The sequence below is a fragment of the Pholcus phalangioides genome, unplaced genomic scaffold, assembly GCF_987345545.1.
Source record: "Pholcus phalangioides strain wild (caught in Gottingen) unplaced genomic scaffold, Ppha-v1.0 ptg000039l_1, whole genome shotgun sequence".
NCBI classification, from domain to species: Eukaryota; Metazoa; Arthropoda; class Arachnida; order Araneae; family Pholcidae; genus Pholcus; species Pholcus phalangioides.
The window spans coordinates 20432470-20447666 of record NW_028301625.1 but is presented as its reverse complement, the minus strand read 5'-3'; the positions used below and the strand labels follow the sequence as shown (position 1 = coordinate 20447666).

Here is a 15197-nt window from a genome sequence, read left to right as displayed (position 1 = left end):
CAAACATCATGCGCCTTTAAAAACTTTTAAGAAGTTTTATTTTTGAATATTCTGGAAGAAAAATAATCTATTGCTATTCTATTTCAGCAGGAAGTCAGATTTTGTTTTGTGAAAAATAGTGCAAGTTCAATAATGTAGTGTATAAAATATTAAGAAACATGAGTTTAAAATACTTTATAATAATAATAAAATCGAATTCAGTATGTTATCCACACAAACCAGTAGGAGAAGTTTTATGGCCCTCTTCTAAAGGAGCGAATACAAAATGTCGTAGATCTTCCGTAAAAGGTAGAGCAATGAAAACAAGACACTGAAAAAATAATAATTCTTACATGAATTGTTATTTAAATAATTATCAATTTCCAGTAAAAAAAAAGAAGAAAATATTCATACAGAGACCTCATATTTTTCTTTTATACGTGGTGCTAGGAATCCAATTTTTGGAGCAGAACGAGATGAGTAAACATATCGAACTATTGCAACCATTTTTGTTTCTTGTAAAGCTTGGATAAATGGAGCAAGGATAACACCAGCAAGCTGGAAATCAGAAAAAAATTTATTGTGAAAACTGTCGATAATAATTCAAAACTATACTTGAAGGTGGATTGTTTAGATCATCGGTTCTCAACCTTTTTTGACTTCGCAGAGCCCTTTTAAGTAAAAAAATTCTATGGCGGAGCACCGTAGGCCAATTTTTTAATTATCCATCAAAGTTACTGATTTATTTTTACTATTTGAAAATATCTAATTATTTTTTTAAATTTTACTGTTTTTTTTATTTCGCTCGAGGGGCCGCGGAGCCCCTGGAGTGCACAAGGAGCCCCAAGGGCTCAGTGAAGCACCGGTTCAGAACTGCTGGTTTAGATGAAGATGTTTATTGATGTGAAATTTAATTCCAATATCAACTGGCATTAAATCAAGTCAATTCAAATTTTTCACTAAGTTTTAATTAAATTTTCAAAAAACATTTACTTGCAAAAAGTCTGATAGGAATTACAGCAGAGACTTGATAATCCAGCATTTTCTTACCCCGGTTCTTTTGTTCTCTTGCTGAATGAATTTTTTACAGGAAAACATATGAGGGGTGCTGGCTCCTTGCGTATGTAGAGAAATGGAAGTCTTTGTATGTGTCTGCTCTCATTATTATTTGGAAAACATTACCAAATAATATTCTGTATTGCAACCAGGGTTGTTCGGTTTTAACCAAGTGGTTTTTTTTCAAAAAATCAAATAAAAGTTGCCTAAATATAATTTTTTTCCTTGAAAAATATCACATTGGTTCATTATTAGCCAAAATGTTTCATTTTTACCACATTTTATATCCTTGGGGTACATTCTGATGGTTTATCTTTAAATGACAAAAGATTTTATAAGGGTTTTTTTTCACAAAGTCTCATAAAAGTGGCCAGAATATATATATTTTTTTCATATGAAGTATCTTAGTTATTTAAAGTTATATACAAAAGCCAAAATTTCTCATTCTTACAACATTTTCTAACCTTTGGCTACATTCTGATGCTCTATCTTTAGCAAATTCATGAATAAGGATTGCATCATACATCTAAATGTAGTGGTGTATTATCTCACAGGGTTTCTTTTTCCCTTCACAAAGAAGCAGCAACAGTAGTGCCACCATCATGCTAGGGGCAGGTGGTCCTATCATCCAATAAAGACACCAGCTGTCCTTAAAGAACAAAGACCAGTGTACTCTAGTTACATTACCTCACATACATTTTCATTTTCTTTCCCATAAGAAGTAGCACATCTCCTACTGTATATCTCCCAGTCTTAATAGTCAATAGTTGTTTTTTTATACTTTCACACTGTTAAGCCCAGTTAATCAAGGTTCTACTGTACAGTAGTAACAGATTTATGAAAAATAATCAGCTATATACAGGGTGATTATAATTTAAGTTTTGATTCCAAAACTATATAATAAGTACTGATCAGAATGACTTGAAAATTTGCATTGATAATCCTGAAGCAATGGAAGTTTCTTTTGCAAAAGGAAAAAAAGTGCAAGTAGTGCAAAATGTGCAAGTAGATGATGCTGTACTTGGCGAGCAGTATAATCTATTTTGTGCAACAACATCATTTCGGCACTTCCACAGCATCAGTGTGTGGATAGAACTTCTATCAAGATGCACATTGCAATACCAGCAAAGCAGCTGCTGAAGACCTATTTTGACAGGATGCACCTTAACCCTTGCAACTTCTGGCAGTGGGTGTAGCTCAAAATGTTATAAACAGTGGTCAGATTGTAAACTTTGGTGAATTGCAATCTCCAGCACATCCCCTATATGTTAGAAGTTCCTCAGGAATATTAACAGGGGTGGGGGTGGGGTGTTTGGTTTAATAAAGCTGAATTGCAAGCACATCATGACCATGGCATACTCCGATTCTGTTGTTAAACAACAATTTTTGTGCTTTCAACCTCAGGTTGGACAACATATTTAACATTTCTTAAGTTGTAGTTATTTGTTCAATTACTTCGTTTTTTGTGATGTTTCCATGAATTATGAAATCGTGCAATGCTATAATTAAGGTATCATTTTGCTATGACTGGCTATCGTTTCCATTCTGTGAGCAAATTTCCCACATGTTGGATGATGTCATTAATTTTACATTTTTAAGTATTTTTTCCTTTACCAAATAAAATTGCATTTTTTCAGGAATATTCATGTCAATTTTCAAGTCATTTTGACAATCATTCTTTTTTTACAGTGTTTTGAAATCAGAACCTTAGTTATAATCACCCTGTATATCGTAAATCATTGCTAATTAATCTGCATTATTTATGCTTCATTAAATACATTATATTCACCTAATTTTTATTACTTTTTGCAAAATAGCTTCCTAATTAAGCATACTGAAAGTAACTGGAGAAAAACCTTTATATACTATATGATTAATAATAACATTGAAAGAATTTTCAAACACACAATCCATTGAGTTAAACAAAAAATTAAATTGCAAAAGTTGGTTTTTGTTAAAATGTAAGAAATATTTATTGATTAATTAGTATGGGAATAGTGTTAATTACATTAATAACCATTTTATTTTATTTCATTATTAGAAGTTTGAATGATTTTTCAGAAATTTCATTGTTTTTAATGTTAATACTATTTAAAACAAAAACAGGTTTAAACCAAAAAAACCTGGTTTTTTGGTTTTTTTACCAACCCTGATTGCAACCCACCAAATTGTGCGTCTATAGTTGTCTTTGCTTTGATTTGATTCACAGTCTCCTACATTTGAGATAGTATCTTGTCTGCATCCTGCATGTTTCTCTTGTGCGTGCAATGTCATTGTAGTCGAAACATTAACTCTCATGCAAAACAATTAGATTAATTAAAAAGCTTGAGAAAAAGACAGGAAGTTGGTTGACCTTGAAAATAAATATGTCCCTGTGCAACCCGTTTTTTTTATTACAACAGAATAATACAATTACCATGAATAATTTCATTTTTATTTTGTTATAGAAAAGAAATGTAGATTCATTATGAAAACTCATTTCAGTAAATTTATAAAATATACAATATCCTAAATTCATATATAAACTTCAGATCATTTTTTGTTTATATGGCACTTTAATAAAAATCTGGCATACAATGGTTTAAATAATTTTAATGCATTGTTTTGTCGAAGACCTTTCATTAATCCGGCGTGCACCTGGTCCAAAGTGTTCTGAATTACTGAGTGTCTACTGTATACAGAGTTAACATGACATATTCTGCCAAGCAATAGGCAGGCCCGTCATTTGGGGGCCCCCCCAAATGAAAATACACTAAAAATTGGATATATATATATATATATACATACATTGAGCACATGTGCTTTGCCTTCCCCTGGAAAAAGTTGAAATGACGGCCCTGGCAATAGGCGTAATAGACGAGCCCAAGTGAAACATGAAACATCCTACCAACCCTGTCCTATCTCGAATCATTTACAAATTATGGTGGATAATCGATTATAGAAAAAAAAATGTGTCAAGTCTAAAATAACCTGAATTTGTAAATTTTCTGAGACACACACAAACCAAGCACATATTTGAAAAAGAACAGACAAAATTCTACAAGATGACACCAATTTCATTGAAATATCTGAATTTAATGGTGAACTACAAGCGCTGAAAGATTGGCAAAGTTCAAAATCAAATTGTCCATTGAATTTTTAATCGCCAATTCCACAAACACCCTTATAGCTAAAATCAGTCAAATTTACCAAAACCTTGTCCACTGTACCAGCTTTCGAAAGAACCAACAACAAACCATATCAGTGTTCTGGTTCAAGAGAAATTCAGCCCTTTGTTCGCAATACATCATTGAAAATAGCGTGTGCACACACATTTGTCAAATTAGATGTTAAACAAAAGTTCATAATTGACAGAGTTTGGTGACAATTTGATTTTTCCAAAAAAAATCCTATAATGTGATATTATCTCTATCTACAGCAGTAGTGGGCAAATCGTGGGTCACGTCAATGAACTAAGAGGGGGGGGGGGGGGTCGTGAGAGATTCTCTAAAATAAAAACTTCAAAATAAGAAATAAATTTTTATTTAAAAATATGCCAAAACTAAAGAATGCCTTTATTCAGCTGAGCTAATTACCATATATCATACAATGTAATTTTATCAAATTCTACTTGTACAATAACCAATATTATTGGCTCCGTCATGCCAGAATCATGAACGTGCAATAAAAGAAAGTGGGAAATGACGTTTGAATGTTTACTCTCTACCCATGTTACTCTATGGAAGTTATTTTCCTAAAATGTTTTGTAACATGTGTTTCCAATAGGGATACACATTTACGTTTCAGGCGCAAGTTAGATAGAAAAACAAGACATCCAAACAGAGCTGATTAAAAGAAAAGAAAATTTGTACATTCGTGCTTCTGGCATGCGATGGACGATATCAAGTTAGTACTTTTACAGGGTGACTTAGAGGAAACTGACTGATTTCTCAAAATTCTATATTTCTTTAAAAAATAAAAACACAGAATATAGAATAAGTAGTATGTGAATATACGAGAAAACGTGTCTACATTTTATGAGCAATTTTTGTTAAAGGTCAATTTCAAATGTAGAATCATTTTCAAATTGGGTGATTCTTTCTTAATCATCCTTGTATACGAAAATTGAGAACCATATACCTCACTAGCTTCAATCTTACATAACGAACAATAATAAGTACAACAAAAAACAAAATAAATATTTATATAATTAAAAAAAAAAATTAATATCGTTAAAAGTCAATATTGCCTAATTAAACTGAAACAAGCATTCCGAAAAGTGTTTTCGGGATTGCAAACTTACTGGCAAAAAAACAGAATGTCCCAATCTTCCGGGGACATATAGTCAGCATATGTAGGGGTCGCCGATAAATTTTTTGATCAAAAGGGGGTTGGGGTCCAAAAACTTTGTGCACCACTGATCTACAGGATACATGTATTTAATTTCAAGTGCCAAGAGATTGGTGAAGTGAAAAATCGAATTTTCGCTGAAACCTACTAAAATTACTTTGATGAATGCAGATTACAGTGGTGCATTAACTGAATTAACAAAAGACTAATTTTTTTTTGAACTATATCATTGATATAGTTTATTGTAGGCTCTCTCGAAAGCTGGTGCAAACGACAAGTGTTTGGTAAATTTGACAAATTAAGGGTGTTTGCATAACTGGCAATGAAAAATTTAGGCAACAATTCAATTTTGAACTTTAACCAATCTTTTAGCACTTGTAGCTCGCCATTAAATTCAGATATTTCAATGATATTGGTGTCACTTTATAGGATATTTTCTGCTCTTTCCAGATATGTGCTTAGTTTTACGTGTAGATCTCCCAGAAACTTCACAAATTGGAGTTTTTCTCAGACACAACACATTTTTCCATAATCGATTATCCACTATAACTTGTAAACAGTTCGAGATAGGCCAGGGTTGGTGGAGTGTTTCATGTACCACTTGGGCTCGTCTATCACTCCCCCCTTTTGTTTGGCAGAACATGTCACGTTCACCTTGTATAAAAAACTACTACACCACACAGCTCTTAATAGGAACTTCTACTAAATATTAGATTAAAGTGTTGTGTTGGTATTCCTGGCCCCATGAGTAGGGTTACCAAATTCGAAAAACATGAAAGGAGGACACCTGTGTGCACCATTTTAACATCACTTTTCCCAATTTCCACAACGGATGGCGTACCCCTAAGAACCAGTATCGAGTGTTGCTTGAATCTTGTTTATTGAATGGAAGAGGTAACACCACCCTCTTAAGTACACAGCATTAGATGTTGGTGAGCTAACGATGGTATTAATAAAATGGATGTTGCAGTTTTCTTCTTGTTAAAGAAAAGTTGTTTTGGTCAGACTGCCTTTTTGATATTATCCTAAAGCATATTGTATACTGGGAATTTCAATGGTGATTGGCAAAAGCGTGTAAACGTGTGGAAAAAACCACACACAAACACTCATGTCAATGAAGAGATATATATGTTTCAAAGTGGAAAAAAAATTACGGAAACCTGAAAATAACAAAAGGGTGAATTTTCTAAAACGTAGAAGGATGTGTGAAATGACAAAAAAAGAGGACATCTGGTAACCATAAGTGAATGTTTGAGGTGTTGTGTGTTATTTTATAGTGCTGCTATCTACCAAACCAGAAGTGAAAAAATGGCAAATGCATAAAACTTGTTGATGTGGGTAATTTTTATGTTGTAGGGTTGCTACTCTTAGTGGAAAGGCTTTTTCAAAAGAGGAGCCAGCTTGCATTTGCACTTAATGAGCAGTGACATGGTCACTTTATGAATTTTAGAAAAACAGAAATCTCTACATAAATATTTTTAAAAGACTGGAGGAAATTATTGTGATAAGAGGATTCATTGCTACAGAATGGATCCTATAATGCAGAATATAGTACTACTATCAAGTGTCCTGTATAGAAAAAGTCTTGGAAACAATAAGTAGCAGATACACAACATTAAATTGAATTTAAAAAAATTCACTCAATTTATAATTTCTGATTTGAGAGGCAAATGGCAGCACCACAAAAATATAATTTTGATACAGGTCACCTCTTTGTGGGGAGGGGGGGGGGGATAAAATGGTAGTGAACTGCTTATATGGCAATAAACCATGGTTATGTGTTTAGCAGAGCAAATTATGAAAAGAGAGAAATACTTTTCATCTCAAAATAATTCTTTAAGAAGCACAGCCCCTGATATACCATCTCAGTCAATTTTCCACTTAAACCATCTCATGAAAAACTTGTTGCTCTACCCTCTCAGCATTCAGTAGCCATAAGCTTATGCAGTTATCATGGCAGTATCTCTCCTTTACAACTAGAGGTAGTACAATTGTCAGAAATTATTCTGACAAGGAAAGTTGGTTTTGAACCCCCTAAGACTTTGAATGTTGTTTGTATCAGGCTGTGTTACGTGTTTGAAAGGTGCTGCCATCAAAATTCATGCTCCAAAATCAGAAGTGAGAAACTAGAAATGGATAAATATATATTTGTGAGTATATCCTTTAAATACAAGGCATCCATAATTAAAAGCCCCTATTTTAAAATAGCCTGTAGGTGAAACTAGTCATCAGAAAATTGTGAAATTTTGTGAAGGACTTCATGAAGTGATGGGAATTTGTATGTTTCGAGGGGGGGGGGATTAGTTGCACATGTCGCCACCAGAGGGCATTTTATTAAAAAAATGACACATTTAGGCAAACATTTACAATTTTAGCAATTGTTAAACACTTTTACAATTGTTGCTGCAACATGTTCCACATGATGGCCATCATTTTCAAATATCGTGAAATTGCAAGATGGCATGTTTCAGAACTGACAGAAGTGTGTGCAGGGAAATGTTCAGCACGTGGCGTGAAATGCTGCCTTTAAGGTCAGGTAAGTCATGGATTGTCACGACTTTTGAAGTGCACTAGTGCCTACTACGAGAATTTGAAGCTCTGCCCTCTTCCAGCCTGAAGCGAAACCTCCTGAACTGCATCTATAGAGAAACCGGTTTTCTTCCTCTTCCAGGACGAACAGCCAATGATCCTGTGATTTCTAATTTTCTTATTATACTCCGAAGGTTTTTAACCTTTATTGGACCTTTTCGAATCCTCTTAAACGTCTGATATTTTTGTAGAGAAGTTACTGCGGAATTGTTGTTTTGGCAAAACAATTCGACCAGGAAAGCATGATCTCGCAAACTTATCATTATTGTGAGCAGCAAACACATTGAGAAACAAGATCTCCCCAGCGAATGTTTCTAGGTTTTTCAACAGCTGCTGCATGACATCACATATATTTACATGTTTACTACAGGTATTCAAAGTGAAATGCCCTCTGATGGCGACATGTGCAACTAATTTTTTTTCCCATAAAACACAAATTCCCATCACTTCAATTCCTCCACAAAATTTCAAAATTTTCTGATGACTGGTTTCGCCTATAGGCTACTTTAAAATAAAGCCTTTTAATTATGGATGCCCTGTATATTAGGCAAGATTTCTGTTGAATGTTTTTTACTTATAGCAGACCACAAAAACCAAATTTATATACTTTTTTGGAAAATTAGCATTCATTATTTGGCAAATTTAATCACACATTTGTTCTACAAATGAAGCATTTTGTCACAATTTAGCACAATGTTGATAGGCAGTGGGTATACTGATATCAGCTGTGGCAAAACTTTTTAAACTGGAAAGCACTTGTGTTTTGAAAGTGGGAAACCACAGCAAATAGCAACCGATAACATCAGTGCAATTATTAGGCTTGGATTTGGGCTTTCCTGATATGAAAAAAATGATAGTGATCCTCCTCTTCAAGCTAAGTTTTTAATCTTGGTATACACCTACAAATTTAACCTCAAGAGTTTGTCGAAATAACTTGTTCTTAAAATCAATGGGAGTTATTATAGTTTAATCATTCTGTACCAAGAAAAACTGATATTTCAGCTGAATGCTTCATAGCATTGAGAAATTCATAAAAATGAAAACCAAAAAATACCAAAAACTCCCTATGTATAAAATACCAAAATTGGAATTATGTTTCTTTGACTCTAAGATGCAGATTTGTGTGGTAGCGAATCAATTTTCCATTGATAAATGGCTGACATAGTCAGAAACTAAAAAACAAAATTTTTACCATGATGAAAAGACAGGTTACCTCTCTATTTTTTTGGCCAAAGACATACATTGTCTTATCTCCAACAAAATAGTACCGATGTACCTGAAATAGATAAATGAAAATCTTATCAATGCATGTATGAATAACAATGAGATTATCAAAAAATGTGTGTGCGTGGATCTCACTCAAGACCACACAATAAAAATGTATCAAATGAAAAAATTTCTTGAACAGGAAATGTTTTGACATGGAAATAAAATGGGAACTCTGAAAATAAGAATCAAAGAGCATCTTAAGTGGGATATACTGTACAACTGTAGAGGGAAATTAATATTTTTGGTATTATTGTTGGGGGGTAAAGGGACCAACTTTGAGGGTATCTACATATGTGTGTAAAGTGAAATATTGAAAATTTCTGCAGAAAAATAAAGAATTCAGAAATCAATTTTTGGTATTTTTGATATTTTTCAGGTTGTTTATATAAACACATTTGCCGTAGTGGAAATATGCACATAAAAATTAAAGAAGTGAGATTAAATTTGGATTCTTTATTTGTCAACATTTCTCAAGCTTTGAGAGAGTCTGTCAAAAATAAAACAGTTGAACATTCTTCCATTTTTTACTGTTATTTTAACCAAATGAGTCTTGATGATATAGTCATAATTGTACTATCAGTTAAAAGGTAGATCACAATAGAACTTAATATACCAGGGCAATTTTATAAATGGTGTGTTCCACAGTTGTAAAACATCCTTCCAAAGGGTGCAAAATGAAGCATAGAAAGACAGATGAATTGTCATAATTTTATGTGCAAGCAACAACTCTGACTGAATTTTTTGTTAACACTGAATCACTTAACAAGCCGCAATACTCTCAATAATGGTCATATTTTCTCAGTTATTGATTATTGCTGGGAGGTGCAAAAAAAATTGAAAACAATTGTAAACCGAAGTACCATTGTATAAAAAACCCTATCAGATCATTTCAAAACATAGCATAGAATGCTAAAAACCCTGGAAGTTCAGGGGAGCAAAGAATCTGATTAATAAAAAAAGAAAAGTAAAAAGTAATTACATTTCACAAAAAACAGTAAATAAAAATTGAAAAACAAATATATATATGCACTAACATGCTCTTCTTTTGTAAACCCAAGAACTTTCATCCCCTTTTCACCAGATTGGTATTCCATATTAACTTTGTCTTCTTCACTGAATGGCACCAGAGTTGTTCCATACCTATATGCTTTAAATGATTAAAGAAAAATATAAAAATATTACTTCAATTAAAAACATTTTACAGCTCAGTTAATTTATATTATAGAACTCCTTTTTTTCAGATGTGAAAAAAAGTGCAGCTTGCAGTAATTAGGGAAAACTGCAAGTTAGCAAAGCAAATAAACTTTTTGCATTCAAAAGCATTACAAACCTGGGATTATATTGTCTTTTGATACCTCTGTTTGGGCCTCATCATTTAAATGATGTGTGGTCTCTCTTTCAATTTTTGCATGTAGTTTTTGAGCAAATGCATTTTTCCATGGCTTAGCCTTGCTTTCATACACCTGGAAAAAAGTTTGTGAGTGCCAATTATAATTAACAGTAGTGATGGTTAAATTTATTTGTGGCTAGTTAGCCATGGGAACCAATAGTTCATAATTAATTGTCATTATACTGGCATTTCATCACGATGCATATTGGAATTTCTTGCACATGTCTACACGAGACATACCAAGAGGGGAGAAGAGGAAGCTGGGAATCTGGTATACCCAAAGAAAATGACTGATATAGGCCTACAGTCGAACCTGCTTATAACAAGGAACTTGTTCCAAAAAATACTCGTTAAATCTGGTCACTCGTCACAATTGTATTCAAGTAAAAAAAAAGTGAAATTTTGGAAATTAAGTTCTTATAGCAAGTTTATGTAACACTGTATGGATATTAACCTTTTAACGGCCAATGTTCCCAATTGGGAACATACTTTTGATTAATTCAAAAAAAATATTTCTCTTTAACGAAAATAGCTGATTTTTTTTCCCTGAACATATAAGGTTCTGAACTTAATTTAGAAAAGACAAAAGTTATTCGATTCAGCTCTTATCATATCAATTTATTATTCTAAAATCACCCATTTTCAATAGAAATTATCTGTAAGTTTATGTTTTAATTATTAAAATAGTTTTTGTAAACATACATGCATCTCAATTTTTTTTTAATTGTAGAATATTGCCAAGAATGATAAGAAATGCTCAATGAGAGAGAAAAAAAAATGTGTTTGAATTCCAGGGAACTTTTCCTACGATTGTTCCCAATTGGGAACATTGGCCACTACTGACTATTCTAAAGTGCAATGCAGAGGAGTGGCATTCCGAAAAAACAATTTATTGCTTTTTCCTTCTCTCTGGTGTGTCTCAAAAGGAAGGAAAAGTATCAAATTTCACATTCCGATGTTTACATGCAGCACCCCCTTTTTTCTGTGACTGACTTTGCCCCCCCCCCCCTCCCTTCAACCTTCCCTCTACGTTTTGAGTAATTTTGTTGGTACGTTGGTCTTTCAGTTCTCAGTTGATATCTGGTCTTGTGACTTTCTACACTTCTTTTTCCTATCTTTTTTGTTATACTAGTAGCTTATTAGACTGAGTTTGAGAGATTCTGATATATCACATCTCTCTGATGATGAATTCGAAATGTGCCAGCTACTGCCTGATGAAAATGAGCGGGCTACAGATGAGGAAGATATCGATGACAACATGCTTGGCCCGGTCGTTCCTGCAGATGTTTGTGGATATCTGTGTTTTAAGATCACAACGTAGTTCATTTGTGGGTGAATTTGTAGATCCTATCAACATGTCTTCTACATCAAAATTGCCTTTCAAAGATCAGATAATTACCCAGTCAAAAAATAAGAAAACATCATGTGTCAAGTGCCAAAAGACTAAAATTCATGCAGCCGAAGTGGAAAAAAAGTACTGCATTCGACAAAAATATAAGTAAACCTACTGAAGCAATCAGTCATAAGTTTCCTGAGCTAAGTGCAAGCCGACTCGATTGATATTTTTTTCAAATTTTTAGCGCAAGAGTACCTCAGTTACTTGGATGAGATGACAAATATTTATGTCGCACAACATGGATCAAATTTGAAAATTGAGTGGAAAAAAATCGCAAAGTTTTTTGGATTGGTTTTGCTAAGTGGGTATCACAGAATACCAAGTGAAAATGATTACTGGAGTACTTTCAGTAGACACAGCAGTACCGATTGTCCCCACTGTCATGCCGAGAAATAACTTTAGAGACATAAAAAATAACTTCCATTTGATGGATAACTCTTTCTTACAACCCGGTGATAAGTTGGCTATCTATGATGAATTAAATGAAAAATTCACACACATTTGGTTTGGGTTGTTCCATGATAAACTAAGCATCGATGAATCAATAGTACCGTATTACGCTCATCATTCAAGTAAGATGTTTATATGGGGAAAACCGATTCGCTTTGGATTTAAAATTTGGATGATTTGCTCAAATAATGTGGTTTCCCATATAAAATGGAAGTATATGCTAGTAAGCAGTCATAGGAGCATGTGCCTTTAGGTACCAGAGTTGTAAATAATATTTTCTCTCTCTTTATATTTTTAAATAATATCTTTTAACTTACCAAGGGATCCATACAAACACCTAAATCCGCATGTATGTATTCTTTTGTGAATTTTAGACCAGCATTTCAGCTCATCATAAGCTCTTTATTATAATCCAGATATACATGCCTTTTGAGTGTATTCGAGAGAAATTTATTTCCATCATTTTTAAAATTCTATATGTATATTCTTTAATTTTTAAAATAAATTTATTAAATGATGACGAATTTTGCATCATCCTGTAAGATGGCTTCACAGCAAAAATTATGTTTAGTCAGATCCGGCCAATGTTCCCAATTGGGAACATTCAAGAAAACGCATAGGGAAATTTTTTTTCTTCAATTTCTCGATTGATATCTCTTAACTAAAAAATCAGAAGGAGAAATTAACAAAAAAAATAATGAAAATCACTTGGAATCTGAATTCGGCCGGTAAAAGGTTAATAAAATATATTTTTAAATTTTTTTAGTAACTACATAATTTCTATTTCAACTTTGACACTTGAAAATTTGCTTTAGACATTTTTCCCACAAAAAATAAAGAACAAAGCACACTGAAAAGAAAAAATTCCAGTGATGATTGTCACACTCAAACTCAATAAATTCCAATTCACATTTATTTTTTCAAGTTTCCCATTCAAATCACTCATTAAATCTGAGCTACAGTGAAAACATACTTGCTAAAAGAGAGAGTATTGTCATACATTTAGCATTGTGCAAAACCAAATGCATTAATTTACTTGTTAAATTCAGCCCCTCGTTAAAAGTAGGCTCATTATAAGTGGATCTGATTGTATATGTAACATCATGGGTAAGCCTATTGTTCTATCCTTTCTACTTCCCCCAAAATATCAGTTGATATGGTTTTATTACTGAAAATTATGGGAGTTTATAATTCTGAGAAAGTATTAAAGGACTTTTATATTATTATTTTATTGCAAGGAAATGAATTTTAAAAAAAGCTAAATTGCTATTTTTTTTCGAACTTCACGAAGGGCTTTACAGAAAAAATAAAGAGCTGAAAATTATTTTAGGAAAACTTAAATTTCAATCTACTGCTTGAAATTTGACAGCTTAACCATAAGATTACTTCTAGAATATTAAAAACACATACTTTTATGTAGGCACTTATAGGGATTGTCAAGTTCTTCCCAATATCAAGATTAGCATTCCAAGGAAGAGACTGAACGTTTTTCTTCTGGTAGTATATTAAAGCAGGAAGTGCTTCTCTAAGAATAATACAAAAAAGAAAATGGTGAATGAAACAAATATAATGAATTTTTTTTCTCATGCATTAGGAAATTATATGATTACGCATCTATATATATAAACAGTAGAAACTCTAATCCATAGTTTTGCTATAACTCCTATATATAATTTTCATTCTCATATTCACCAAAGTTTGTTTCAGCTCTTCCACACTTGGATCAGCAATTTTTTCCTTTCTGAGCTTCCAGAGAAGACAGTGGAGAACATATCTTCTATAGTCCGTTTCAGGTTAACTTTGCAGTGAAGAAAAAGCTACGAGGGAACCGCATCAGTCGTTGCTATGACAACAAAAGCCTCTTAACCTATGTATCGATGCGCGGCTTCGGTAAGGTATGGCTGATTCTCGCCAATCGCGCAGAAAAAAATATTTTTTACGTGTAACGTAATGCTTGTAAAAAAAATTGCAGTCAGTTAGTAACAAAAAATTAGCTAATGAAAAAAAAAAGTCATTGTCGATACTTTCACAAATTAAAGTGCGGTTTTTGAAATCATTTTTTTTTTTAATGAAAAGTATCTTAGTAACTCCTATTAACCCGGTTTTGACGTTTGAATTTGGGAATAGCCCCAAATAATAATAAAAATGATACGGAAAAATTTAGAATTCTTTTACTCACATTTCTTGCCGAAATTTCCGTCGCTCACCCACCCAAACGCACGGTATACGTCGATGCCACTAATTATAACTACAGTTTTAGTAATTTTTCACGGATTCCCATTCTATGGAATCCTCACTTGACGTTGTAGAACTATCTGTTTCTCTATTACTTATTAATTGTTGTTGCTCCATCAAGCCACCTGCAATCCAAAATTCCTCTTCTTTTTCAATAACGTGCTTTATGCATTATTGCCAAAAAGAACGGAGAACGTTTTAGCGTGTCTATCTCTGGTGAAAAGAAAGATACAACTGTCACAGAAGGAAAAAATACACTGCAAGCCTAAACCATTGTGGGTCTCTCTCTCTCTTGTTTATTTATATTTATCTGGAGAGACACTGAAGGGGCATCTGGAGGAACAGCCTCTGCTGTGGGGGAGGCAGTTGGTGTGGGTGAAAAAGAGACATTACTTATGTCAACACCCTCTGCTATCGGAATTCAGAAACCATCCCTATCCTACAAACACGGCAAGAAATAGATATAAAAAAAGGGGGGGTCTGGAACCGTAACCTACACCCATA

The 15197-nt window shown here is 33.2% G+C and overlaps 1 protein-coding gene across 5 annotated transcripts in view; it reads right to left on the bottom strand.

Annotated features, from left to right (window-relative positions):
- Nucleotides 1-15197, bottom strand: part of Ku80 (X-ray repair cross-complementing protein 5 Ku80) — a 59516-nt gene that overhangs the window by 30318 nt on the left and 14001 nt on the right. For all 5 annotated transcript variants that reach the window (XM_089253518.1, XM_089253515.1, XM_089253519.1 and 2 more), the window contains exons 7-12: nucleotides 13869-13983; nucleotides 10553-10685; nucleotides 10257-10369; nucleotides 9167-9229; nucleotides 400-537; nucleotides 220-310 (exon numbers count right to left, since the gene is read on the bottom strand). In XM_089253518.1, coding sequence (XP_089109644.1) covers nucleotides 220-310; nucleotides 400-537; nucleotides 9167-9229; nucleotides 10257-10369; nucleotides 10553-10685; nucleotides 13869-13983 — 653 coding nt within the window. The remainder of the gene's footprint in view (nucleotides 1-219; nucleotides 311-399; nucleotides 538-9166; nucleotides 9230-10256; nucleotides 10370-10552; nucleotides 10686-13868; nucleotides 13984-15197) is intronic.